The sequence below is a fragment of the Brienomyrus brachyistius genome, chromosome 17, assembly GCF_023856365.1.
Source record: "Brienomyrus brachyistius isolate T26 chromosome 17, BBRACH_0.4, whole genome shotgun sequence".
In the NCBI taxonomy this organism is placed as follows: Eukaryota; Metazoa; Chordata; class Actinopteri; order Osteoglossiformes; family Mormyridae; genus Brienomyrus; species Brienomyrus brachyistius.
The window spans coordinates 84,876-112,228 of NC_064549.1; the positions used below are offsets into that span (position 1 = coordinate 84,876).

General features: G+C 42.8%; 2 protein-coding genes and 1 long non-coding RNA gene across 8 annotated transcripts in view; 2 read left to right on the forward strand and 1 right to left on the reverse strand.

The window, feature by feature from the left end:
• Positions 1–10,357, forward strand: LOC125711438 (uncharacterized). 2 transcript variants are annotated; one of them, XR_007383021.1, is made up of 3 exons: positions 1–572; positions 9,874–10,099; positions 10,220–10,357. It is a non-coding gene; the product is annotated as an uncharacterized LOC125711438 (long non-coding RNA). The 2 variants fall into 2 exon arrangements; XR_007383020.1 differs by lacking the exon at positions 1–572 and adding an exon at positions 7,556–7,633.
• On the reverse strand, positions 9,311–18,991 carry glb1l2 (galactosidase beta 1 like 2). 2 transcript variants are annotated; one of them, XM_048980321.1, is made up of 21 exons: positions 18,800–18,991; positions 18,603–18,714; positions 17,470–17,655; positions 17,286–17,354; positions 16,242–16,337; positions 15,774–15,882; positions 15,215–15,307; positions 14,911–14,992; positions 14,722–14,786; positions 14,221–14,305; positions 13,967–14,104; positions 13,623–13,703; positions 13,363–13,466; positions 12,766–12,912; positions 12,374–12,445; positions 11,852–11,930; positions 11,467–11,554; positions 10,441–10,552; positions 10,241–10,357; positions 9,859–9,933; positions 9,311–9,449 (listed from the first exon to the last, which is right to left on the reverse strand). In XM_048980321.1, the coding sequence occupies exons 2-21, from the start codon at positions 18,659–18,661 to the stop codon at positions 9,447–9,449; spliced, it is 1,860 nt and encodes a 619-aa protein (XP_048836278.1). In that variant the 5' UTR covers positions 18,662–18,714; positions 18,800–18,991; the 3' UTR covers positions 9,311–9,446. The 2 variants fall into 2 exon arrangements, with proteins under 2 accessions (XP_048836278.1, XP_048836279.1); XM_048980322.1 differs by having other exon boundaries at positions 18,640–18,714; positions 18,800–18,990.
• Positions 18,973–27,353, forward strand: part of LOC125711435 (beta-galactosidase-1-like protein 2) — a 20,890-nt gene continuing 12,509 nt past the window's right edge. The window contains exons 1-4 of one of the 4 annotated variants that reach the window (XM_048980320.1): positions 18,973–19,024; positions 25,264–25,446; positions 25,849–25,917; positions 26,535–26,630. In XM_048980320.1, coding sequence (XP_048836277.1) covers positions 25,364–25,446; positions 25,849–25,917; positions 26,535–26,630 — 248 coding nt within the window. In that variant the 5' untranslated portion in view covers positions 18,973–19,024; positions 25,264–25,363. Of the gene's footprint in view, positions 19,025–19,064; positions 19,282–24,256; positions 24,835–25,263; positions 25,447–25,848; positions 25,918–26,534; positions 26,631–27,353 lie in introns of those variants that run through there. The other 3 variants (XM_048980319.1, XM_048980316.1, XM_048980317.1) reach the window with 3 other exon arrangements.

Below are 27,353 nucleotides of genomic sequence, written 5' to 3' on the forward strand. Positions count from 1 at the left end.
AAGTTTTTCTATCATTTGTTATTATTAGTGTGATATTTTAGCATGCAAATAGAGAGGAAAACATCTAATTATCAGGAAAAAAAAATCGGCAGCATATATCGGCCATCGGCTGACCCATATCGGTCGACCTCTAGTAAGCATTGTAGGAAAATGCCGTGTACAACGGCTAACGCTACTACTATGCAAAGCCTTTTCCAGCATCATCATCCCAGCAGGCATCCAATATTGTCACAACGTTGAATAACAGTTGAAATTACGCTGAATTATGTAATTATGATGCTGAGATTATCAGAAATATCTGCTGTGAGCAAGCAGGGACAGCATTGCCACTATGTTGATTTCGCGTCGAAATATAAGAATATACTATTTTAAAAGTTGAAAAAAATCGTTATGGTAACAACCTGCAAACATTTATTAATATTTTAGAGATATATATTTTCTTAAATGCTGTAATCTCTTGGTTTGGACTGAACGCCAAAGCGCGTTCGCGCATGCGCACTTCTTGCATTCTCCAGCTGTCTCTCGCTAAAAGCCGTTAAAGAGGTGGATGGTAGCTGCAGGCAATCATCAAGGTAAGCATAGCCGATCATAAAGGTAAGCATAGGCAATCATAAAGTTGACCACCGCCTAACGTAAAAGTTAATGCTCATTTGTTTATTTGTTATTTGTGAGGCCGATCGGTCGCGTTCTCTTAGTTGAAATTAGTGAGTTTGGCACCATCGCGTAAGTTCGTTAGCTGCTACCGATGCTATTTCACAAAACGTTTGTATCAGTCAGGTTGACGTTTTCAAAGTGTTAGTTTGCACAGAAAACATTTTTTAAAGAGATATGGATATAACGTATGTTTTGGTATTGCCATAAGCCGCTATTGTAGCCTCTCGGTGAAGCCACTGTGTTGATTTCGCGTCGAAATACGTACATTTTCACTTGATGTGATAGTTTCTGAACATGGTTCTCTGACCACCTGCCTCCTTTGCATTTATTGCCATCAGAATTGTAATATTTTGACCTAACTGATTTGTACTGCACAGAAGTTCCAGATGGCTAATAAAGCCCTTTCCGTACCAAGAAGCCTATCTGCTACTTTGCTGTAAAAACAAAGAAGAATTTGGTACTGTCTTACTGAGATAGAATGTGCAGGCAGCCTCCTTTTTTAGACATTTTGAAAATTCCTGACATTATTTAATGAATATCAAACACTCACATTCAGTTGTAAACAACTAATGGTTTATTCACAAGTTTTAAGCATATAATGTTTACAGTATATAATGTTTAAAGTATAAAAAGACAGACATTGACACAGACATTTCAGTTTTAAATATAAAAAGTTTTTGTCAGGGCAACCAGAACAGAGACCCTGATCCAGGAATGCAAGCCGAGTAGCGCTTTATTAAAGTAAACCAAACTGAGGCACCAGAAGGGATAGGCGAGAGACAAGGTCGAAAGACAGGCAGGGAGGTCGTAAGCCGGGGGGGTCAGTCCTACAAGGAGGCACGAGACTGAAACACACAGGGGCACGGGAACGAGACGAGCCGGAGCAGGCAGGGTAGAGGGGTCAGGTGCGGGAACGGGTCTGGAATGGGAGAGAGAGAGGGGTAAGGAAAGGACACGAGGCAAACAGGTAGGGTTAGGTTGCAGGGAGAGACAATCGACAAGAAAGTGCTTGGTAAGGCTTCTAAACATCAGCGCAATACTTCACATTGGCCTGGTGACTTCTGGCTGGCTTTATCCCTAGACTCATTACACCTAATGAACCACAGCCGGTGGTGTCCGCCTGTGTGGGTGTGACAGTTTTACGCAAAAAAAAATTTTTAAATGTAAAAAGACATGAATTGTAACATAGCCATTCATACATGTTGCTCACTCTCCTCCATGCAATACTGTTTTGCTGTACTATTGCATGGTCTTTATTATCGCCATCGTCTCCTTCAGGCTCTCCATCGCCTGCAGTCTTTTCCACCTCTGCAGCAAAAAATTTGCCAATGCAAAGCATTTCCAGCATTTCCGCTTCTTTTGGTTCATTTAGTTCATGTTCTTTATTATCGCCATCATCCTCCTCTTTTGGTTCATTTAGTAGCTCTTCCCTCTTTTCAGTTATTGCCTCAATCTTTTCGTTCTGCCACTGCAGCTTTGCTCCTGCATTTTCTTCAGCCTCCACTGGTGGTATATTTGCATCCTTCTCTTTCCGCACTTCGGCTTTTGCCTCCTCAATCAATTCTTCTACAACATAGTGGGGCTGCTCTCTCTCTCAAATGGCAAATATAAAAAGTTTTACGCATATATTACGTGCCGTGCCGTAAGGTTCAGAGGGAGGGATTGCCCTGCAGATCCTGATCGTCGCCCGTTGCTCCCTTCGACTCCACCTCCCGGACCTGGCCACGCCCCAAAAGATCCCTTTGTTTCCCGTGTTCCCTTTTCCCATACCCTGGTTGTCTTGTTTTCCCCTCTCCTTTCCCTTTACCTTTCTGACGGTCCTCAACCCTAGACTGAGGATCGTAACAGAAATTGGGGGCTTGTCCGTTCCTTTCTTTTTTCCGGTGTTTGTCTGGCGGTTTATTTTGTGTGGGGGGGTGTGTGGTTGTGTAGTGGAAATGGCTCGGTTCGACCTCGTTGCTTTCACCCTCTACCCCACACTTGAACAGTTCGATAAGTGCCATAAGGACGATCTGCTAGGAATAGCAGACTTCTTTAATGTTTCGGTTCCCGCTGAAGCCTCTAAGCGGGTTATAAAGCAAGCGTTGCAGGACGAGCTGATTCGACAGGGTATCCTACCTGAGTTAGGTGGCTCGCCGAGTGTTGCACCCACTCCCGTACAGTTGACGGTTACAGCGGAAGCCGGCGGCATTGATCTGGGGACAGGAATCCGCATGGATCTCAGCGATCCACGCTCATCCAGGGAGGATCTGCTGCTGACAATTCGGCTTAGGGAGCTGGAACTGGAGATTAAAAGGCAGGAGTACCAGGCTCAGTTACTCCGTGTCCGGGAAGTGGAGGTTGAAGCTGACAAGGAGGTGGCATTGCACAGAATGGGTATGGGTGAACAAAAACCTGTTCCCCTTCCGCGTCGAGTACAATCACCACGTACAGCCCCTCAAGCTGACCTGCCCGCCCATGACCAGGCTGATGCCCCAGACGCTCCTCGGTCTAGCCTTCGTTCTCCCTCAGGTTCACCAGTCTCCCAGGAAATTGGAGGTGGAAATTCTGGCTTTGATGTTAGTCGCCATATCGCTCTTGTTCCTGTGTTTCGGGAAAATGAGGTGAATGCTTATTTCGCTATGTTTGAGAGGATTGCTACGACCTTGAACTGGCCTAGACATTTGTGGTCACTGCTTCTGCAATGCAAGTTAGTGGGGAAAGCTCAGGAAGTTTGCTCGGCTCTGGCGTTAGCACAGAGTCTAGATTATGACATTGTTAAAGCTACTGTGTTAAAGGCGTATGAACTAGTACCTGAGGCTTACCGGCAGAATTTCCTTGAAGCTGGTTAAAACCGCCAGCCAAACCCATGTTGAGTTTTCCCATGAGAAAGCTTTCTTGTTTGACAATTGGTGTGCTGCGAGTGGTGTCTCCAACTTTGAGCAACTCAAGGAGCTCATACTGTTAGAAGAATTTAAAAATTGTGTTCTTGATCGTGTAGTAGTATACTTGAATGAACAAAAGGTAACATGTTTAGCTGAAGCTGCTACTCTTGCTGATGGATTTATTCTGACCCATAAGACTGTGTTTACCCCAACCCCTCTGCCTCGCAAACTTGGTCCCCGTCCTGTGATATCCTCTCCTTCGTCCGCTTCTTATTCACCACCTGTAGAGAAGAGAGAGTGTTTCTATTGCCACGAGGTGGGTCACATCATTTCTGTTTGTCCCGCTCTTAAACGTAAAGAGACCCGTGCTGCAACTAGAAAGTTGCAGATCGCTGCTCGTGTTAATGTGTTACTGGCAATTCAAACTGTTGAACCTACATTCCAGCCTTTCGTGATTCCTGGTTCTGTGTCGCTCGGTGAAGACAAGGTACGTCACCCGGTAACTATCCTACGGGATACAGGAGCGGCCCAGTCTTTCTTAATTGAAGGAATTTTACCTTTAGATAGTACCACTTACTGTGGCGCCGACGTACTGGTGCAAGGTATCGATCTGTGTGTGGCTGCGGTTCCTTTGCATACTGTGTATTTATGTACTCCTGACTTCTCTGGACTTGTTCATGTTGCGGTCCAGACCCAGTTACCTATTCCAGGGGTCACATTCATCCTGGGAAATGACATTGCAGGGAAGAGGATGGTTCCCCTTCCTGAAGTTGCCCCAGAGATCTGCGCAGATGATGTTGCGGCGGAACTGCCCCAGGTGTTCCCGGCTTGTGTGCTGACACGGGCCCAGCAGCGCAAGTTCGCCGACGTTCAGCTGGCTGAGACATTTGTGTCCGACCCAATACCTCCTTCGACATGTGACTTTGAATCCCCGGTCCCCGTGAAACCTGCTGTTTCCTCTGAGGTCCCCTCCACTGCGGACGCTCTGATCAAGGCACAGGTGGAGGATTTCTCCCTCGAAGCTTGTCGTACCTCCGCTGTGAATAAGGCAGAGTTAAAGGACCACCCCATAGCATATTGTCACCACAACCATGTGCGGATGAGGAAATTGCCCTCTCCGGAACTTGACACCTCGGCACCTTCAGTTATTCGCAGGCGATTTTAGGTTTTTTTTGGTTCTGTGTGTTTTTGCTCTTGGGCGTTTTTTTCTGGTAGGACCCCTGAGTGGGATTGCGAACACCTGCCGGGTTCGCTCTTGTGTGGGGGGGTGTTACGTGCCGTAAGGTTCAGGGGGAGGGATTGCCCTGCAGATCCTGATCGTCGCCTGTTGCTCCCTTCGACTCCGCCTCCCGGACCTGGCCACGCCCCAAACTTCGACGCTGCTTCCGCATCTAGTATTGAAAAAGCTGTGGCGGGAAACTAGCGGCAGCTCTGCTCTTGGTTGGTTTTGTTGTTGGTTTGCTTGCGTTCTTTTGGATTGATTGGTGTATGACAGTTTTGGTTTTCGTCTCTTGCCTTGCCCTTCTGTACCTTTGCCTTCGGTTTTGACTGCTTTCTGGTTGTGATCTCTTGTCTTCTTACTGACTCCTCTCTTGCTTCGCCCCTCAGATTCTGTGTTTCGGCTTTGGTGTTTCCTGTATGTTCGTGTCTGTTAAATGTGTAAGGAGTAACTGCCCATTTGTTTATGCGTGTGGTTTACTGTATTGTTTGGTGAGGGAGTCAGAGTTAGGTTTGTCATTTTGTTTTCCCGTTTTCTTTTCGTTTAGATTTAGCTTAGTTTGGGACATGTTCGGTAGTGCTGTTTTGTTTATTGTTTTGGCTGTGTCACTCCCAAAGTCTGTTGCCCTATTGTTTGTGAAAGTCTTTGTGAATAAATATAAAAAAATACAAAAAAAGATCTTTGTTTCCCATACCCTGGTTGTCTGTCTCGTTTTCCCCTCCCCTTTCCCTTTCTCACTGTCCTCAACCCTAGACTGAGGATTATGGAAGTAAATTGACAAAAGTCGTTGATGAAAAAAACACGTTGAATTACACTTATCAAATAAAAAAGCATTGCATTATTGATGCTTTGAATTTTTGGGGACTGTAATTTAATATGTGTATACATTTAAACATTGAACATTTCAACTGAAAACATTTCAATTGTAATTTCATTGCTTAATTATTCAGTACAAAAATATTCGGCTTCCAAAATTCAGTTCCAAAACATACGTATTTTAAAGTGCATGTTTATAATTCAACCACATGAATTCAGTTCATTTAATTTCGCCTCAAAATAAATTTGAAAAGAAGAAACTCGGTTGAAAATATTCCATGTGTTTTATTCGCATCTTTATTATTCAAGCAGTAATATTCAGTCGTCTTATTTATGCTTTACAATATTTAGTCCCGTTGTTTTCGCTGTTTCAAATACGCTGCCAGAATTTCAGTGGTTTAAAATACGGTCCGAAATTCAACCCTCTACATCCGGGACCAGCAGGATGACTAATAGACTGCCGATAGAGTTCGTCTAACTGCTGTCCAAAATGGAGCAAGCGGGAAATACAAATACTGATTGAATTGGCAGCAGATTTTCGTTGATATTATTTACTGTATGTTTCTTGTCGTTTACTGGTCAATCCGATCACGTATTGCGCCCCCAAGTAATAGGTTTTTATGTAAGTAATTCGCTAGCTGCATTAATTATCACCGAACTTATCTTGCTAACGTAAGATGCCTGCGGATGCCTAACTGGGGGCTTTGGGTGGGGATGCTGTAAAGCGCTTTGAGACGATGTAATGTTGTGATAATGCGCTATACAAAAATAAATTTGTTTGTTTGTACTGGAATGCAATTTCCAGCATAGTAACCGTCCCGCATAACATAATACAGGCTGTCACTTAACTACTTCAACTAATCCAACGAAACCTGACATTCAGGGATACCCACTGTGACCGTTCAGCAAGAGCAAGGATGAATGGGGCGACCACGTATGATCATATCACCATCATTTACTATATATAGTTAAAGAAACAGGCTACTCACAGCTTCAAACTAATAAACCTTTGCAAAGTTTGCATTACTGCAGTGCTAGTTCAGCTTCTATCATACAAAATAAAAATTAAAAATCATACAAAAATAAACATTGTTTTTACATAGCGTGACACAAAAACCACCGAAAGTCATTTCGGTGTCCGCCTGTGTGGGTGTGACAGTTTTACGCAAAAAAATGTTTTAAATGTAAAAAGACATAGCCATTCATATATGTTGCTCACTCTCCTCCATGCATTACTGTTTTGCTGTACTATTGCATGGTCTTTATTATCGCCATCGTCTCCTTCAGGCTCTCCATCGCCTGCAGTCTTTTCCACCTCTGCAGCAAAACATTTGCCAATGCAAAGCATTTCCAGCATTTCCGCTTCTTTTGGTTCATGTTCTTTATTATCACCATCATCCTCCTCTTCCCTCTTTTCAGTTATTGCCTCAATCTTTTCGTTCGGTCGCTGTAGCTTTGCTCCTGCATTTTCTTCAGCCTCCACTGGTGGTATATTTGCATCCTTCTCTTTCCGCACTTCGGCTTTTGCCTCCTCGATCAATTCTTCTACCACATAGTGGGGCTGCTCTCGGCCTCGCATCACCTTCTGTTTCCTCAGGCTTTGTTTCCTTCCCTTTTTTCAGAAGGGAAACTTTCTTGCGCCAGAATTTCTTAAGTTTCTTTTTCTTTTTGCTCTCCTGCTTATTCGAAGCTTCCCCAGTCTCATCTGACTCCACTGGGGGCCTAAGCAGTTGAGGGAACACCACCACTTCATGTTTAGCTGGATGTTGTTCAGTCTCTGATTCGTTCTGAAGTGGACTAAGTGCTTACAGTACAATTTATACCTTCAAAATGATGACATCGCTGTTGTCACGGGAACACAGAGTTCTATAATTCTATTTGAAAAACGCTCTTCTTTCACTGTAATACTATATTTGGTCACTGGGTCAATCTCTACACCTATCTCGTAACATGATGTACTTCTAGCCTTTACTTAAACCTAGATCATAGGGGTGTAACGAGATCCCGCGATATTACAACATGACGAGATTTCTCGTCGGAGTGAAAAGTGGTCTAGGGAAGGCGCTGCAAATCAGTCGACGTAAGTATGTCGGCGTCTAACGAAATTACCGTAGTAGATACCCCAGACACTTTTGCATCTTTTATGTGGTAGCCGGCCGGAAATATAATCCGCGAAAGGGCGACAGACAAAAACGAACCATCATTAGAGGTCGACCGATATATCGGGCCGATATGTGGCATTTTTTAATGTGTCGGCATCGGCCGATATCCGAGTGTAGTACGGCGATATCTGCAGGCAGCCCAGTGTTATTGTTACCCAAGCTGCCTTGTGCAGGACCCCAGCCAGAAGTTTTGGGAGAATCCTGGGAGAAAATGGTTAGGCTTCAGTTTTGATTTTTCAAATAGAAATAACATGACACAGGTGAGCGTTATAATTACTAAACAGTGAGGACAACAATTCCCCCCCCCCCCCCAATAACGAACTTGGGCCAGGATGAATAATGGGATTGGGCTCGTTTGGCAAGGATGCAACCAATACATCCTTGGTATTTGGGGTGTGGTATGGAGGACATCCGATGATTTTTGCCATCCTCTGCACTTATGTTCTTAGTGCTGGAACTGGCCTTTGGCAATGACAATATTGAGAAACACTATAAAAATGAAATGGCCAGTGACACCTGCTGGTCAAACAGGAAAATGACAGGGCAGGTACTGATCCTGACAGACTTGGAGTTCAGGATTGCGGTGGCAACCCCACGCTGATATCCCCCCAGAGGAACTGGCTGGGGAAAGTCAGGTCTGAGCATCCCTGCTCAGATTTCTGCTCCTATGACCCAGCTCTGTATAAGCAGCAGAAAATGGATGGGTGTACGGATGAATGTTAGGCAGTGTTGGCTTAATGGTTGGGGAAGTGCACTTGTAATTAAATGATTGCAGGTTTGAATCCCCAACCACTGAGACTACCTGAGCAAGGTACTGCTCCCCGGGTGCTGAATTAGTTGCCCCCTGCTATGTCACATTGTCACATATGGGTTAAATGCAGAGAATGCATCTTGCTGTGGTGTGTCAGCAATCTCACTTAATTATAATATGATTTTCTTTTTGGGTTCTGGAAGCTCATGTAACAGGACTTTAAAACTTATTGAAAATTGTTACTCTTCCACTTAAGCTGCAGTTAATCATAACTTTTAGAAGTATTTTGATATTTTAGTGCATTTTTGTGAGTTCTTTTATTGGAACAAATATTGATTTGGCAATTAGTGTAATCACAGTTGAAATGGTAACATAATCTAATTTCTAGGCTTACATAAATAATCAGAATTCAAACAATGTAAGGAACAAAATATGTTGTAAAATACTGCATTTATCAGCCATCACAAGTTTGACTTAGAAGACGACTGTAGACAGTACAACCTAATGTAGAGAATATTCAGGTCTGTCCATTCTGATAGAGCTTTGGTAAATGAGATCATAGTGGAAGGCAATGGCTGCTTTCTATGTCAACAGTAAAACAGTTCACCTTGATGCTAGCAAGGTTGCATTGCTATTTACTTCAGAGACCATGCATACGTAATATCTTATAATGAACCTAAAAGGCATATTAGTCTTTACAGCCTTTGGTAATGTTCACAGGGAATCTCACAATGGACTCCTTACATTGAAATATTAAAATCACAGAAATTTCTTCAGTAGATGTTTATCATCAGGACACATTTGGTTGATTCTAAAGACAGGGACTGGAACTGTGTGACAGGGATTTGATAGCAAAGCTGATTTTTATTATATAATTTTTTAGGGACAAACACTTGGGAAACTTCAGTTTTCACAAGAGGGGCCCCACATATCAAGTGGTATTCTGGTCCTTGGCATTGTGGGAAGCACTCTGCTCCATTTTACTGGTGGGAGAAAAAAAATGCACAAATTTATATAATACATGTATGGGACAACTTAGCACGCATGACCTGCTGTCGCTTACCAGCTTCATGTTAAATAGATACTGCATTTTTTAAGACAGCTAGCAGTGCATCTATTTGCTAAAGTATTCAAACCAATGGAGCCCGAGATACACATTTTTGATGTCGTTCAACACACATAGCTCATTATGGGGGGGGGGGGGGGAGTGTATAAAGTATGTTTGAGAATCATGAGTAAATGGATGTGGGGCGGGGGGGATGTACCCCAGAAATTAGGTTGGAGCAAGATGAAGCAGAAAAAAGCAGAGGGGTTGATCAAATAAATAGACTTTGAAATGAGAGACATGTTTATTTATGTTTAAAGAAGAGAACAAATGAAATGTTTTTTTACGTTGGTCTTTGCCAGATCAGGAGAGCAGGTGCTCTGGATGTCATCCCCTTTCTTCTGTTCTTCAAACACAATGACCTGCAGTTCACGAACAGGAACAGAAGTAAATGCAGCAGCTGAATACCGCTGTAGCAGAAATGCACCGAAAACATCACAACAATGCATTTTAATGCAGCAAGTGAACAGGACTCAGAATCCAGCATGCATGCTGCAGGATGTGTACAACTATGCTAGCACATTAAAGGTAAGTTTAGTCTGAGCAATCATGAAGTAAATATTTGTGTAGTGGTCACTTTTGGTGCTTGAATAGGACTGATTCTTAGGAAAATATGCATTTATAAAATAGTATTTCTTCTTTTTCCAGCAAAAAAATGTATGGACATGCCTCATTTTGTCCAGTTTTGAGCCAGGGTCCTGGGAGATAAAGGGTTTGCTGCGGCCCAATGGACCAGTACCGCCCAAGATTCTGTCCATTCACAAAGACGACGCCTTTACTCCAGCCCTGGGGATCAAAGTCAGTGCAGCACATCAGTTGAAGACGACATTTCCTTCCTTACAGATGGGCGTTTCCTGAATGGAACTCACCGGCAACTTGATAAATGTATCCGACGGGAGGTCGTCCACAAGCAGCGTACCCTGGAAGAACCCTGGTAGACTAGTGTCCTGCTCCAGCGGTTTCCAGCACAGTGAGCTCAGCCTGAAACACAGGAAAAGAAAAAGCGAGGCACCAAGGCTCGTTTAAAGAAACGGCCTTCGATAAGCAGCACACAGCTGCAGACAATGGAGATGCTCAGAATCAAAAATCAACTTCATTTGCCATGTACTGCCGGAATACAAAACATTATTTTTCAACAAGGACAACCAAATTGATAATGACGTGTTTAGTTTTACTCCGTACTTGAGATGAGACTGTGGTCAAGCCATCTGCACGTAGTTTTGCAAGTGCAGAAATACTATGGGTTTTATGGTAGTAAATACTGTATATCTGCTCAAATCTTTGTAATAAGGAAAACTATGTCTCCTATTCGACTTGAGAATGATCTTCCACATCTGTCAAGTAGCCACACAAAGTCTCGCCCAACTCTACAGTGGTTTAGGGGTTATGGTCTTTCAGATCTGTGTACACTTATACCAAATGCATGTATACATTTCAGATCCTACATGAAAGATTTTTCTCATTAAAACAAGAACCTGGGCAAATTTTATTTCTGTCAACATGGAGACAATACACTGCCGCAAGTCTCTGCTCTGCCTTTTCATATTCAGTTCAACTGCATTGAATTTATTTTTGTATAGTGCATTTTCTCAAAATTACATTGTCTCAAAACATTTCACATTATCCCCACCCAAAAGCCCCCAGAGAGCAAGCCAGAGGTCAGTTCCTTGGGAGGAACCAGACTGAAGGGGGAGCCCATCCACCAGGGGGCAGCAGAGGAAGCCAGTATTACAGGCAACTAATGATGACTAAATAGTACAAACGTACTTTAACTTTTGAAAAGCCCCAGTGCTTCAGTGACAATAGAGAAACAAATTGGTTTAAACCACCAGTAAACTCGTAATCGTGTTTTATATTTATATGACGAAGACAGGCACACAGTAGGAAGTACAAACCTATTCACAAATCCAGGCTTCATTTCAAGGCTGGCAATGGTAAAATCTCTAAGTGGGGCGTGGTTCAGTTCAATATTACCAATCAGGCCTAAGAGAGAAAACATGAGAAAAATATATATTTTTTCTGTTGCTGTTTATACATTAATAAAATACGGCCTGCTCAAATCTTTCAGAAGATCAGTGTTTCTGAAAGTAGTCCATGGAGACCTTCAGACAGGCTGTGTTTTCACTCAAAAATGAGCAAAGATGTGGTCTGTCTAGCAGGGAGCCGGCAGAGAGCGAAAACCATCTGGAGGTCCCCAAGGACCAGGTCCGGAAACACGGAGGTAAACGTCCCCACTTCAACCCTGCTGGAGCCCTCAGCATGAGATGGGCGGCATTTTACCTTTATGCTGCTTGTCCAAGGCCTCACCATAGTTCACTCTTCCGCAGTTTTCCACAAGCAAACTCAGCTTTTGTTCTCCCTTTGATAAAATTTATTTTTTTTTAAATCCAGAGAAAAATATTGCCGTAATAAAATAGGACTCTCTGGCCATGTAAATGAAATGTGAGACGTTCTTCGAAGAGGAAATGCAAAACTTTACATGGACTGAAATCATAACATTCTCAAAAACATCTGACATTTTTATAAGCTTCATAAGTACAGTAATTTTCTTCTACCAACCCTTGTTTTTAAAGCCTCTATGTCTAACACAGAACTCAATATTCAGAGCTGTGTTTTATAGTTGTTCAGTCCATTAGTTTATCCATCCATCCATCCATCGCTCTTTCTTCTATGCAGTATCCCAGAAACAATAGGTGTAAGGCAGTGAATAACCCAGGATGGGGCGCCAATCCCACCACAATGCCAGTAACCATCACAAACTTTAGTGTTTTGAAGCTATGGGGAGGGGGGAATGATATTTACCTGCCCATCACGTATTGGTAGTTCCTGAGTCTTGTAGTCAAGGATGCCAATGAAGCGTTTGTCCACAAACACCTAGAATCCACAAGAAACGTTTTTTCAATGGCATAAACCTGCATTTCATATATCATATTTTCTATAATGGCAATAGGTAATAAATGTGCTACCGGTTAATTATGAGTTGAGGAAGCCGGACAATATTTATAATAACTGCATAATGAAGAGCAAGTATATTAGATAGCTGGATCTTTAATGAGGATATTGAGCTTTCTGAATACAAAATAGACTCCAGGGATTGAATCTGCACCCTGTTCTGAAAAATCCAGTCCTCTAACTAACAAACACTTCCTTGACTCAAGATGCTGGCAGGATTGTTCTCGGCTAGTAAAACTCACCAGGGCTCTGTCCCGCACGTGGTTCCTGGAGTTGAGCATTCCTCCGCTGGTGATGTTGGTCTCGTACAGCGTGTATCCATAGGACTGTCCGTTGCCGTTGTTCACTGGCAAGTTCTCCATATTGATGGGGTTTTCTGACTGATGAGGCTTAAGGTGGCAACAGAGTAGCCGGTCAGCAATAATCATCTTTTGTACCAGTACACTGTCGGAAAACAGGGTATCAATTTGTACCTTTGATTGTCAATGGGGCTGTACCCCCAAGGGATTGGCAATTGTGCTCCTAGCTTTACGTAATTGTACCATTTAAGGTACAGAGATGGACTATAAGGAACATTTTTGTACCATTGGGGACACATCAGTGTTGCATGTTCCTTGAGGAGTCTACTTCTGTACCTTAAAATGTACAGTAATGCAAGGTCCAACCCCAGTGACAGGCAAAGGTACCTGCTAGTACTGCTTTGTTCTGAGTGCAGTCAACCAGGGCAGCTAGCGACTACAGCCCGAAGCCCTCGAGGTAAGACACAAACAGACATGGGATGCATTTCCGTTCCATTATTTCTCAAGACATACATGAAAAAAAAACAAGGTGTTTCTTACCTCTATTAACTGAAGGGTTTCCCACAGAGGCAGACACCGACCAATAACAATTGAAGGATATGCCTTTTTTGGATTCTCAAGGGGCAATTCAGGCAACTCCCCGCCTCAACAAAAAACAAAAACCCAAGAGGACTGATGTGATGATTAAAAACAGAGAGTAATGTTATCAAACTAAAAGATTTACTTCTGCATATCCAAGACTGATAACTAACCCAAACTTCTAACACATACCGACTCAGGCCCCAAAGTTTAAAACTTACTGTGGTATCCTGCAAATAGTTCTCTCAGAAGGCGATACTTTGTAGTGTAATCCCCAGCCTCAGTCAGCGGTGCATCATAATCTGTAAGGGAAGCGACTCCTTTAGAGTAGCAAATGCTTAAAAACGGATTTGAGTCGAGTGCTTTGCCTGATCTAATGTACTCTTCACTACAGCTGAAACGCATCATGTCATTATCTCCAGAGTACCCAATAAGGGGACACTGGAATTCAGAGGTAGACGACAAATGCAACCAAACCTTCGGTAACTTTCACATTTTCAGGAAGAGTTGACATCTATCTACGTCACATCGCCCCGGTAAAGTGGGATTCAGGAGAGTGACGCACCGTAGCTGCCAACCTGCGGCTTGTATGTCCCCAGATCTGTAGCTCCATTCATGAACCCGAAGCTGGTTCCACCATGGAACATGTAAAGGTTGATGGACATGCCCCGTTTCAAAATCTCTGTTACTATGGCAACCATTTCTGAGATGACAGAAACAAACAGGCAGAACCCCAAAAATCAGTTGTCATGAGCAAAAGGTCATAAAAGGATGTTGTAGGAAAACGACACAGTCGGTGCGACACGGAAAGAACCTTACCCTCGGCTTTAAAGGTGTGATGTGGCTCAGCCCAGACGTCAAACCACCCGGTCCAATACTCCATCACGAGTTTTGGCTTTTCGGGCTGTGAAAGCAGATATGCAAAGCAACACTGTATCCTCAAGGGACTAGACTGCCAACATCAGCAGAGAGTCCGCCTGCTACCGCCCCTAATGTCACCATCATCCATGGACCCCAGTGACTATCACAGCTAGACGTACCTGAGGAATCAGCTTCTCTCTTTACTTTGTACCATTTAGATGTGATGCTGATGTCCTTTGTGTACCATAGCTGTTAAACAATGAACTGTCTACAACAAAACCAACGTCCGTGAATTGTTAAGCCTGTCTTACACGGAGTATTTCTTGGTGCATTTGGTCTTCCTCAAGACCCAGCTGACTGAAAATGTCACCCAAGGTGCTCAGGTAATGGTGTCCAGATCACGCTAACAATCATGTTAAACGTGTAGGTCAAAAGGAGAGGCGAACAACTGAACCTCACCGCCATTTTATCCAGATGCTTTTGTACTTCAGGTGTCAATTTTTGAAAATTGATGGTCTTCAGGGCTTTGGTAAAAAAGGAAGGAAGCATGAGGTCACACTGTGTTGAATGTATATTTAGTCTGAACAACACTGGAAATACAGTTAACAAAATATAGGGCGAGAAATCCTTTTAGGAACAGTGCAACACCTCCATTTACGCCTCCGCACTTGAAGCCGTCGTGGGCGTCCGATGTCAACAGAAGCTCACAGATCCCCCTGGACAGCATAGCCTATAAGGAAGAGCATGCATGGGTCTGAGAGGTGACAAGGGTTGGCTGTGGACGTAGTGGGAAACACAGCCTGAATTATAAACAATGTAGAGTCATAGCATTTAGGTACCTTTTAGGTACCTTAAATATTCCCTTATCTATGAGCGTAAGAATCATCGGAGAAAAAGATACAAGTAGATGATCTACATAACAGCTACAAAGTAACGCTGCAAGGATGCGTACCTCTTTTATGAATGGCAAGCACTGGTCGTCTTTAGCATATGATCCATATTCATTCTCCACTTGAACAGCAATAATGGGGCCGCCCTTATGAAACTGCAAAGGACGAAATGTAACCAGCCTTGCCAACAATAAAACCCTCAGGGCCAGCTTCTGTACGGACTGATCTCATTTCATTTTCATTTAAAGAAAGAGATTAAAAGGATCTTGTTAACATGCAGCATCTATGAAGTACAGCAGGTGAGCACCCTCTAGTGGACCATGGACGTATATCAGGTAAAGGATGTTTCAGTCTGTTAGGGGCCACTACACAACCCAGATCCAAAAATACCGAGGAAGACCCCTCCCCCAGTTGACAAAAATTACAGGTGAGACTTTATATTGGTCAGCATGCAGGCCTTTTGTTTGGAAAGGTCGAGAATCCCTAAAGCGGACAGCTATGCTGTATGATGGGAAAAAAAATTATATTATATATATATGTGTGTGTGTATGAGAAAAAAACACACACATCAAGGCCCATATATATCGAGAAGATAAGCCCAGAATACAGAATGTGTGTCACCTGCAGGGGTACCACCCGAGGCATAAGTTCATCAAAGAACGAGTTGACCGCCTCCTTGAAGCCAGGGTAGGTCGTCCTCAACTTCATGTTTGGGTCACGCAGGAGCCAACTGGAAATTTAAACAAAGGATGTTTTAGAATATGCGTCTGCATAAATTGGACCGACTGGTGAGCTTCTGGTCTGAGGTAGCACACTACCTCAAGTCAAGCTGGCCTACAAAACAAAAGAGCAGCGTGTCAGAGGAAAAATCTTTACTGCCGATGTTTCTGGGTCAAAAAAAAAAGCTTTTAACTGCAGCTGGGAAAGTTTTACAATGTCTGAGGAACTGGACTTTGCTTTTATGTCTGTGATATTAAACTAGTAGAAACTATTTATGTTTAACAAGCTTGCACTGAGTGTAATTGCTCCCATTCCATTCAAACTACGCTCGTATAGAAAAACTTTCAAACGAAACATTAAGTCACTCACCTAGGTAAGCCCCCGAGCTCCCACTCTGAACAGATGTAGGGTCCTGGACGGAGAATCACCCAGAGCCCCACCTGGGCTGCTACCCTGATGTATTCCCTGAAATACCGACATGAGAACATCAAACCGACGGCACCTCAGTGACAAATCTTGCCACCTCTCTGTCAATAGCTTCAGCTGTCGGGTTGCAATGTTTTTCTGAACAAAAAGGGAGAAAAGAGGTTGGATGCAAAGTGCACTCCAAAGGCCACAGATAATCTCCTGAATTAAAGGCCAATCCTCTTGTGTTTTATGTAAAAAAAAGTGCTATTAGTACATTAGCAATTTTTGTTGAGGATTAACAGTGGAATAATCCACATGCTGTTAAGAGATACACCCTATTTTCCTCAGAGCAACAATATCAGGCCACTGTTATTCCGAAGCTGATTTAGCTGTTATCAGAAGGTTATTGGTTCAGATCCCAGGGTTGGCAGAGTGATTTTACTACTGAACTCCCAAATGCCCCAGGGACTGACTGACCCTGCTTTCACAAAAATGTCCATCACTTTGGACAAAACCTTCCGCAAAATAAGTATTTGATCTTACTAATTGGTCCAAGTTAGGTTTCTCTCAACAGTGATCACAAAGTACAAAGACAGAAAAACGCTCTGAAAGGCTTAAGCTAAATGTATGACAGCAAAGAGAGACTGTGGAGAGATGGGGCTAAATCATGGCAGTCTGCAGTGCAGAGATGGGGCTAAATCATGGCAGTCTGCAGTGCAGAGATGGGGCTAAATCATGGCAGTCTGCAGTGCAGAGATGGGGCTAAATCATGGCAGTCTGCAGTGCAGAGATGGGGGTAAATCATGGCAGTCTGCAGTGCAGAGATGGGGGTAAATCATGGCAGTCTGCAGTGCAGAGATGGGGGTAAATCATGGCAGTCTGCAGTGCAGAGATGGGGGTAAATCATGGCAGTCTGCAGTGCAGAGATGGGGCTAAATCATGGCAGTCTGCAGTGCAGAGATGGGGGTAAATCATGGCAGTCTGCAGTGCAGAGGTCTTTCTCACTCGAGGTCCTGCTGTCCTTGGAAATCGAAAGCTCCCCGTTCTGGCTCGTGCAGATTCCATGGCACATACCTGGGAGAAATTGCAGCAACGGTGAAGAGCAGAACAAAGGGACTCCAAGCAGTTCATGCCAAGAGCTGGGCGCTTTAGTGTGACAGTGGTGTAACGGTGTGCTTTGTCTACACACGTGGTGAGAGTATTGATCCCACAGGCCTTCATCTTCAGCAAGCGGTCACTCCAGTAGGCCCTGGGGACGCGGAAGTAGTGTATGGATCCCCCGAGGATGCGGATTGGCTCTCCATCCAGCGTGAACTGGGACGAGCTAGCAGTCAACCCCTGTCTCATATTCTCTGCCATTTCCTCGGTGTAGTTCCTGAATGACAAAGCACTCGATGAGGAGCACAGAGAGCTATGCTGAAACTGCTGTCAACACGCTCGTTAAGAACATGGATCCATAAGGCAAGGCTGCCAGTTCAGAGACCTTCTGCTGTACACCTGAGGGTGTCATTTCTATGATGGCCTTCAGATGCAATGGTTCACCCCTATGGACCTGTACATGCCGTACATAAACACCAAGGTTTAACGACAATCCATGAATTAGTGAGTGAACAACTGCAGGGCTGCCAGCTCGCACGCATCTGGCGTGACACTCACACTTTCACGCTCTCAGGCGCAGGCAAGAAATCCGATGGAACATCTATATTATTCCGTTATAAACCTAAGATTAGCTACATCAAAAACGTTGGGCCAGTTTGCAAACCCTACAGACTATTTACATGCATGTAAACGAGCGTGCAGATTTATCTAGAACTGAAAATCTCACGCCAGGCAGCTGACCAAAGTTGGCAAAGCTGCACACACCTAAATCCTAGTGGATGACTGGTATTGCTGTCGTCGCCGGACTGTTTGTATGTGTTTCGCTCGGATAGCGAGCACTCGGAAGATTGGGGATATTCGTGGTGTCCCTTAGAGGGTATATTACGTTCCGGTATACGCTGTAATAAATTACAGTGAAAAGGAAGGATAATTTAATCATAATATAATTTCCATCGTCTGTTACTTCATGAATGCTTTTACGAATACAAACGGGACGTCGAAACTACCCCGTAAAATCATCAGGGTTAGACGGTCTACGTGTCCTTCCGTTTTTTTCCACGATTAATTGTAAGTTTATGCAAATTTTCTATTTAAATGCGTTAAATATATTTTCCTTACATACCCACATACGTCTCATAACAACGGCCTAGTAAATCTCGCTGATATAACGCGTTAGTTAGCCCTGCAAGAAATACATAAAAACCGCTGATTTCAGTAACTTACTTGTCTGTTAAGAGAAGTTTTTTCCAAGTTAACTCACCCTGTGGGCCACTATAGAGCATCCAGAATAACTGTGCTTCCCGCTTTGGTCAGGGACGGGGCTGCACGGCAAAATCTAGAAAAAAGATATGAAAGGTGTCACACAATGAAAGAGGACGAGACAAACGTCATGTTTAGGGTTAAATAGCAATTGCACATACTTCATGCGTTTGCTGAACGGTAAATTCGCCTTTTGTACTCCGATTTACACTGAGGAGCCTAAGCTAATGGTTCCACTATTATTCCTTCACTATGTGCAGTGTCTTGCAATAAACTTTAACCTCGCCTTACTTTTTCCGCCCGTGATTTAACTCCACCCAGAGTTATGCAGTAACCTCAGGCGTAGAGTAGCTGGGTTTTGCTACATTGCATCTTAAATGGCGCTGGTGAGTTCAGTTATTTTATAAACAGCTACGGAAATAAGTAACTATGTTGATATAGGAGTCACTTTCATTAAAATGCATTTAACAACACTTATTGGGTTAAAATGTTGAGCTGGAATTTTCAGATTTAGATTCTAATTTTGTCTATTAGGTAACTATACAGTAAAACGCAAGATCCGTGCCCACCCGAAAGTAAAGTATTTCGAGGTTGACCTATAGATGGTGCTGTAAAATCATAACGTATTGAAACAACATGAATGGTGAGTATTTGCTGAATCGACACATCTTGCACCAACCATAAAGGCCTCCGCGTTGTTCAAATGTGTTAACAACGACAGGAAACTTGAGTTTTAATTTTCATGTTTTCCGTTGAGTTTCTATAATTTATGTTTCACAGATTCATTTGGCATACAGCTTTCTGATGATCTTCACCGTTTTCCACTATTTGCTTATTTTCATTTTACAATACACTTTCATTCATGCATCCAACTTTAATACTACATAGGTTTCTAATACCACAGTATCCGTGTCTAACTGTAAGTTAAGGTTACCGCAGGAAAACTGTCTGTCACTGCCCATGCTTGGTAGCATTAATAATGTAACGTACACTGCTTACGTACATCTGAATCCTTGAGGAAGTATTGGGTGGCCAGTTGCAGGAAATATCCCACTCATCAAGTATTGGATTGGCTGTTGCGTATGCGTTGACACCGATGAATAGCCAACCAGCATTTAAATCCCTCAACAAACCTGTTTCCATTGGTCAGATCTTGAAGATGGCAAATGCTGTAAATGTAAATGCATTTTATTAATACATGTATGTGTTGTATAACAACGCATTACAAAGAAGGATGTATGCAGTTTATCAGAACTCAGTCCCATTTGTTTTTAGTTACATGTATTCAGTTTGTCATTTTGATAGCAAGCTTTCTATACGGGGGTAAACAAAATGCTTCTCAACCTACATGCCCAAACAATTCTGAGGTCGCTTAGTTGTGGTAGGACAATGAGACAGTATAATTTTAATAGCGTTTTGCTGATACCTGATGCTAGCACCTCCTCGTTTGTATACGTTGACATTTACGTATGTTTTTGTATACGTTTTCTTTACGTACACTTCCACGGCAGCTTATTTTACACCTCCAACCAATTCATCCCAATAGCAAATTTTAAAACGTATAGCACTGACACCATCAGCGAACACAACACATGATTACGCTGCTCATACCCTAACACAAAGGCTTTCACGTTTCTAGATGTAAATTCTGAACGCTTGGGAACAGCGTTTGGAACATAAGACTAATGGAATCGAGCAGGCGATTCAATATGACAGGACAGTGCTCTTCAGGCCATATGGATCAGGATACGAGAATCAGACGAACGGTATTGCATCTTCTTAGTCACGGAGGTTGAGAGGCTGAAGTCCTCGTCATTAGAGTGCAAATCATTTACCAGCAGGAGTACAGCTGGTTAAATGCAAATTAGCTATCGCTTACTGCCATTACACGCTCATCACGCGGGGCATTAAAACTGAAAGAGGGGTTCGAGTTTCACGGCGTATCAGATTTTATTTGGGTGTTGACTGTCCCACCTAGAATCATTTATTTGGACTTACTGGTTGTCAGAAAATTATTCAGTTAGATTGGAAACAGAGAACGGCTCGATTTTGCCAAATGATATTACAACACAACTCAATTTAAAATAAAGTGACAGAACTTGGTTTATCAGCTTATGAAAACTTTAAACTTTGATATGTGACTTATGTATAGACTTTTAGAACAGCGAGGAAAAAATTAAGCGAGAAGTTATGTCTATGCGGCGTGTATTATCATTAACAAGAACCCCTTTTTTACCCAGACAAGGTCGATTATAATGGCAAACGAACTGGGAATAACGCCGCTGTAGCAGTTTAGGAAGAGGGAGCTGAATCGGAACGTCCTCCAGATATCCTTTATCCTGCTGTGGAGTTCTGTATTCCTATTGTATGCGCAATAAGGTGTGTCTGCAAACAATAATTTCCACTTATTGACGGTTTCCTTTCACCCAAGAAAGAACACAAAGCCACTAGAAGAAATTTATTCGATACCAGAGAAAATTACTTTGTGGATGGGGGCGGGGAATCTGAGCTTAAACGGTATTCGCTTTAGAAACTCCGTCTCACGTTCAAATGAAAATTAAACCTCCACGTGAGGCTAGGATTTAAAGGGTCATTACACCAGGGTCGCCAATTTGGGTCAGTTTGCCGGTGTTGTGCCGAATTCTGCACCCCTGCCGTGAAATGCACCCCCTGTCGGGAGCGCGCACCGCTCTTTTCTTCTATTCGAAGTGGGAAAATACGTAGTTCTGTCAATCTAAATATGCAACAGAAATATTAAATTGCGTTTGCACATTTAGAAGACCACTGTCCCACTTCACGAAGGCTGCATTTAACCCATATAAAACTGATAAACTGTGACATGTAAACGATGAGCTCCGAACGAGAACGTAGGTGATTTATTTGTCTCGTCATCAGTTTACTAGTTTGAGAACAAGGAAGTCCTTCGCTTTAAGAATCAAAGCAAATTACACAGTATTATTCCCTATACATATCTAGTAATGATCTTTTTCCACAATGAAGAGAGTGTTCTGGTACAGTGATCCGAAATACCTAAACAAAAAAGATAATTTATCTTTATGACGGCTAATCTGGCAGGAACTTCATTTCCATTCTCCCCTTTTATTCCATCACGAAATGCTGCTATCAAGCGACATATTTAAAGAAATAGATAATAATTAATTAATTTCATGAATGCCATATCACGTGCAGCGCGGGGGTGAGGGGGGGGGTGCATTTTTCGGCAGCTTACTTGTTTCGTATTTAAGAAACTGGCTCAGTACCTGTGCTATTAGTACCTTACAAAGTTCGCTCTGTTTATTGATCTTGATCTATTGTGCAGGTTTATGAAAAGCATATTAGGAGGAGGTGAACTGACAGGAACAAGCAGGGGTGGAAGGGGGTGTGTCCTTTAGCATAAGGGTATGCACCCTTTTTAAATCTATCTGCTAAGATAACAACATTAGGGGACCTGCCATGAATTGCACCCCCTTTGAATTCTTGAAGCATTTTGGTATCTAATCACCGGAGACAGAGATACAGGGGGGTACCATTCACGGCAGGGTACCTGCCGGGAATTGCACCCCCTTTGAATTCTGGGTATGAATGTCCTACATAAATGAAATTTGCTCAGGTAGTACACTTTGCCATACAGAGTGTACTGTCCAAAGCATTTTGGGATCTAATCACCAGAAACAGAGATACAGGGGGGTGCCATTCACGGCAGGGTACCTGCCGGGAATTGCACCCCCTTTGAATTCTGGGTATGAATGTCCTACATAAATGAAATTTGCTCAGGTAGTACACTTTGCCATACAGAGTGTACTGTCCAAAGCATTTTGGGATCTAATCACCAGAAACAGAGATACAGGGGGGTGCCATTCACGGCAGGGCACCTAATGTTGTTATCTTAGCAGATAGATTTAAAAAGGGTGCATACCCTTATGCTAAAGGACACACCCCCTTCCACCCCTGCATGTTCCTGTCAGTTCACCTCCTCCTAATATGCTTTTCATAAACCTGCACAATAGATCAAGATCAATAAACAGAGCGAACTTTGTAAGGTACTAATAGCACAGGTACTGAGCCAGTTTCTTAAATACGAAACAAGTAAGCTGCCGTAAAATGCACCCCCCCCCTCACCCCCGCGCTGCACGTGATATGGCATTCATGAAATTAATTAATTATTATCTATTTCTTTAAATATGTCGCTTGATAGCAGCATTTCGTGATGGAATAAAAGGGGAGAATGGAAATGAAGTTCCTGCCAGATTAGCCGTCATAAAGATAAATATCTTTTTTGTTTAGGTATTTCGGATCACTGTACCAGAACACTCTCTTCATTGTGGAAAAAGATCATTACTAGATATGTATAGGGAATAATACTGTGTAATTTGCTTTGATTCTTAAAGCGAAGGACTTCCTTGTTCTCAAACTAGTAAACTGATGACGAGACAAATAAATCACCTACGTTCTCGTTCGGAGCTCATCGTTTACATGTCACAGTTTATCAGTTTTATATGGGTTAAATGCAGCCTTCGTGAAGTGGGACAGTGGTCTTCTAAATGTGCAAACGCAATTTAATATTTCTGTTGCATATTTAGATTGACAGAACTACGTATTTTCCCACTTCGAATAGAAGAAAAGAGCGGTGCGCGCTCCCGACAGGGGGTGCATTTCACGGCAGGGGTGCAGAATTCGGCACAACACCTGTTTGAGATTTTCGATTCCATACAAGTCTGCGCACGCATGCACACACATTTACATGCATGTAAGAGTTTCATTACCCGGTAAATATATAGGCGGTAGGGTTACCAAACCACCTCAACGCTTTTGATGTAGCTAATTTTAGGTTTATAATGGAATGATGTACATTGCCGCAGGATTTCTGGCGTGAGCACGAGAGTCTGAAAGCGTGCATGTCAAGCTAGATGCGTGAGAGCTGGCAAACCTGTTACACTCGTGGTGAGATACATGGTTTTAATCTGCTTGACCAGGTTTATAGATCAGGCAGGTCTGAATGATCGCCTTGCTACTGGTCTGATTAGTATTGATTGGTTTTGCAAGCACTGGAAATAAAACTAGGCAAGAAAAACCATTCACTCACACATGCACACCTACGGGCAATTTAGCAAGTCCAATTAGCTTCAGCATGTTTTTTGGACTGTGGGGGGAAACTGGAGTACCTGGAGGAAACCCCACGACGACATGGGGAGAACATGCAAACTCCGCACACATGTGACCCAGGCGGAGACTCAAACCTGCGTCCCAGAGGTGTGAAGCAACAGTGCTAACCACTGCACCACATTGCCGCCCCCTCACCAAGGTTGTAGTTGTGCAAGGGCAAATTATAAAATTTGCAGTTCATGATGTGCAGAATATACGTAGGTTGTTACTGCTAAACAAATCAAAAGTAATATATATAGTTAGAACTGTAACAAGGTTACATTGTCTGTTAAACTTTCACGCACAAACTGTTTTTGTATTTTCTTTGGGGCGAATGTAACATTTTAAATTAATTCGACTGATTCGATACAAGATTACTGTAGCTACAGTTGGTGTGAATGAGGCGATAATAACACGGCGGCCGCGTTTCGCTGGTAGGGCGGCCTGTCACTCTTCACCATCCTCCAGTTACTGCCGCGTAGGGGCGGGCAGCCACGCAGAGAAACTTAACTTCGGGAAGAAGTTCGTAGTTGGCTGTCGGTGGTCGTTGTGAGTAAGGCATGGGCTATTGCGTACAATAACCCATTAATAAACATCAAAACCTGTAGTTTAAGTTTCGTTTCTTTTATTCAAGCAGTCGCATGTGTTAGATTAATACCGAATTGAGGCGGGAATCATTTACATGGAAATAAATGATATCCTCGGACTGAAAACAAGCGCAGCAGATGCGGATACTAGCTGTTCTGGTTGCGATCGCTTTTAATTTATCTTTAATTTATGATATCACGCAGTGTCACCTGGCGCCTGGCATTTCACCGTGGGCGGCGCAATCCGCACTTCAAGGTTCCGGCTCTTCCGGAAAATATTAACCTCCTACTGCGTGAATCATCACGCCAGATGCCCGAACACATTATAGCTCAGTCTGCTTTTCACTCCCAAATCGCAATATTAGTGACAGCTCGATGAGTATTTTTACCTTGCATCATGTTTACAAGCGGCGTCGCATCTTTTTTTTTCTGGGGATCCTGGGGATAATTATCTGGCGCTTTTCTAGGTAAGTTCGAAACCCATTGTCTGACCAGGTCCTCCTGCATTAACTTTTACTATTGTTCTGTTTCTGCATTTGCTTCATATTTATGCATATAGTGTCACCCGTTTAAGGATCTTCATGTGTTTTCATTGTAGCTTGTGCTCGAGATTATATTCTGATTACATTTTTTGCTGATATGCGGACATTTTGCACTTTTATAGGATTCTCCTAAAGTATTATGATTAAAAGGGTAAAATGTGTCGAGGTGATTGTATTGTTGCAAGGGTTGCTAAACCGACATGCAACCTGTACGAAATGCAGTGCTCTGCTAATTTTCATTATAAATAGCAGCACTTTCTCACCGATTGTTGTCACAATTGCAATTGAATTCAAATGAGAAACATCCCTTCAGTAGTTAATTTTGGGGAGCACTGCTGCTCCATCTTTTTTCAGAGACTCCCAAAAGGAGGCGCCACTGAGAAGAGTAGGGCTGACCGCCAACTCGTCCCAGTTCACGTTGGATGGAGAGCCAATCCGCATCCTCGGGGGATCCATGCACTACTTCCGCGTCCCCAGGGCCTACTGGAGTGACCGCATGCTGAAGATGAAGGCCTGTGGGATCAATACTCTCACCACGTAAGTACATGGCCTGCCCACTAGCCCACTCCACAGACCCCATATATAACGTGATTTTCGTGTACATACATATGGTAAGGCTGAATTGATAAATCACATGCAAGTAGACATTTCCAGTATTAAATATAATAGCAATAAAGCATATTGTACAGTAATATGCAGTACTATACAGTACTGTACTCAAATTAAAGGGATAGTTACATTTTAGCCTAATTCTTAAGACACGATATAGCAATGGACAAATATTATGTGTCAAAGTATGACGAAACAATGAAAATCGTGCTTTTTACCCTCCCCGAAGGACGAGGGAACAATGAAAAAGCATTAGACTACTGTTATACATTTTACAGTGAAATATATTGTATCATTGTACATAACATCCATCCATCCATTTTCTTCCAGGTATGTGGCATGGAATCTGCATGAACCAGAAAGAGGTGTTTTCAACTTCAACTGGCAGTTGGAACTGGAGTGAGATTGACCTTGTGCTTTTTTTTAGTCACCCATTTCAATGCTCTGAAACAGACAAACTCAGTCTCTTGTTTAATCACCGTTTGTATACGCCGAGGATTATGCTGCAGCGTTAAAAAGTAAACTGACATTCTCACAAAGTAATGTATCTTTCCCAGAAGAGATGTAATGATGTTGTGCAAAGTTAAAATCAAAACAAAGATTTTGAACTAATTAAATCCATCAGCAGTTTTTTTTTTCTGTAAATCGCGTGCTTTGGTTTGTCCAAAATCTCCCATAGAGGCGTGTTGAGTTCTAGGTCATTATGCCTGTTGTTTTTCTCCAGCTGGGCAGTAATACACTCTTCCTTCTAGACCGTAGCATTTTGCCTGCAGCGAGATACGACCCATTTAATGAATTTCCTTATGTAGCTAGTTTCTTTAGCTAGTATCTTGTCCTTTTGATAGGATCAATCTTTTGACATCCTGTTTTGGAGTTTGCATGTATTTGGGCACGGCGAGCATCTCATTAGCGAAGGAACACGGTCCCATTGCTATTGGAGCCTTGAGACAGTCGGCGTGATTTGCCGTTGATGTCATAGTGCCTTTGGTTTGACATCTTCTTTGTTGTCGTCTTAGGGAATACATCAGGGAAGCATCCCGGGTGGGACTCTGGGTGATTCTCCGTCCAGGACCCTACATCTGTTCAGAGTGGGAGCTCGGGGGCTTGCCTAGGTGAGATTTCTCATCGCATACCAATTATGGTGAACATTTCATCCCAGGATCTCACACTTTCATATAGCATTAAGGACAGGTGCCACAGATTGGGTCATGATGGTATAGCTGAAGGTGGTGGCATGTAATGTTTAAAAAATGCCAACATTATATTGTAAACAAAATGGTGAGCATAGTCACTGATAACTTAGGAAGCCAAGCTTAAGTTAACCACTAGTAATTTGAACCCTGTATGGTGATCTTTGTCCAGTTTTGTTTTTAGATTTCGCATTTCATTCTTGCTTTGTTTTGGATTGGATTGCAGTTTAAGTTACAGCTGCCTGTCTAACAGTCAATGGAGCAGGACGCTGACGTGCTATATTTGTACTTACATTGATTTCTGAACAGGGAGATGACAGTCAGGTGGTATTAGTTTTAGCAACTTGAACGTACAGCCTTTGCTTATTTGTTGTACTTGTGAAACCAATGTGACTACACTTTAGTGATGGGGGTGTTTGCAGTCTGATGGGTAAAATCAAGGTTTTTTGGGGACTATTGTACGTTATGATGAAAATTGATATTTTTAGTTTTTTTTATTTATCAATCCATTGTAAATAAAGTTTCATTTTGGAATTGTCCATTTTAGAACTGCTAATTAGGAATGCTATGTACGGGGGGGTCATTACTGATGCGGGGTTCAGAGCATAGCCTGCTGGGATGATTGTTCTTGGTTTTATTATTATT

Coding starts and splice junctions, on each gene's coding strand:
- glb1l2 (XM_048980321.1), bottom strand. CDS start 18,661: ATGCTCTATAGTGGCCCACAGGGTGAGTTAACTTGGAAAAAACTTCTC. Junction 13,467..13,622: donor ACTATTTGCAGGATACCACA/GTAAGTTTTAAA, acceptor TTTTTTGTTGAG/GCGGGGAGTTGCCTGAATTG. Junction 9,934..10,240: donor TCAAAACTGGACAAAATGAG/GCATGTCCATAC, acceptor CGTGAACTGCAG/GTCATTGTGTTTGAAGAACA.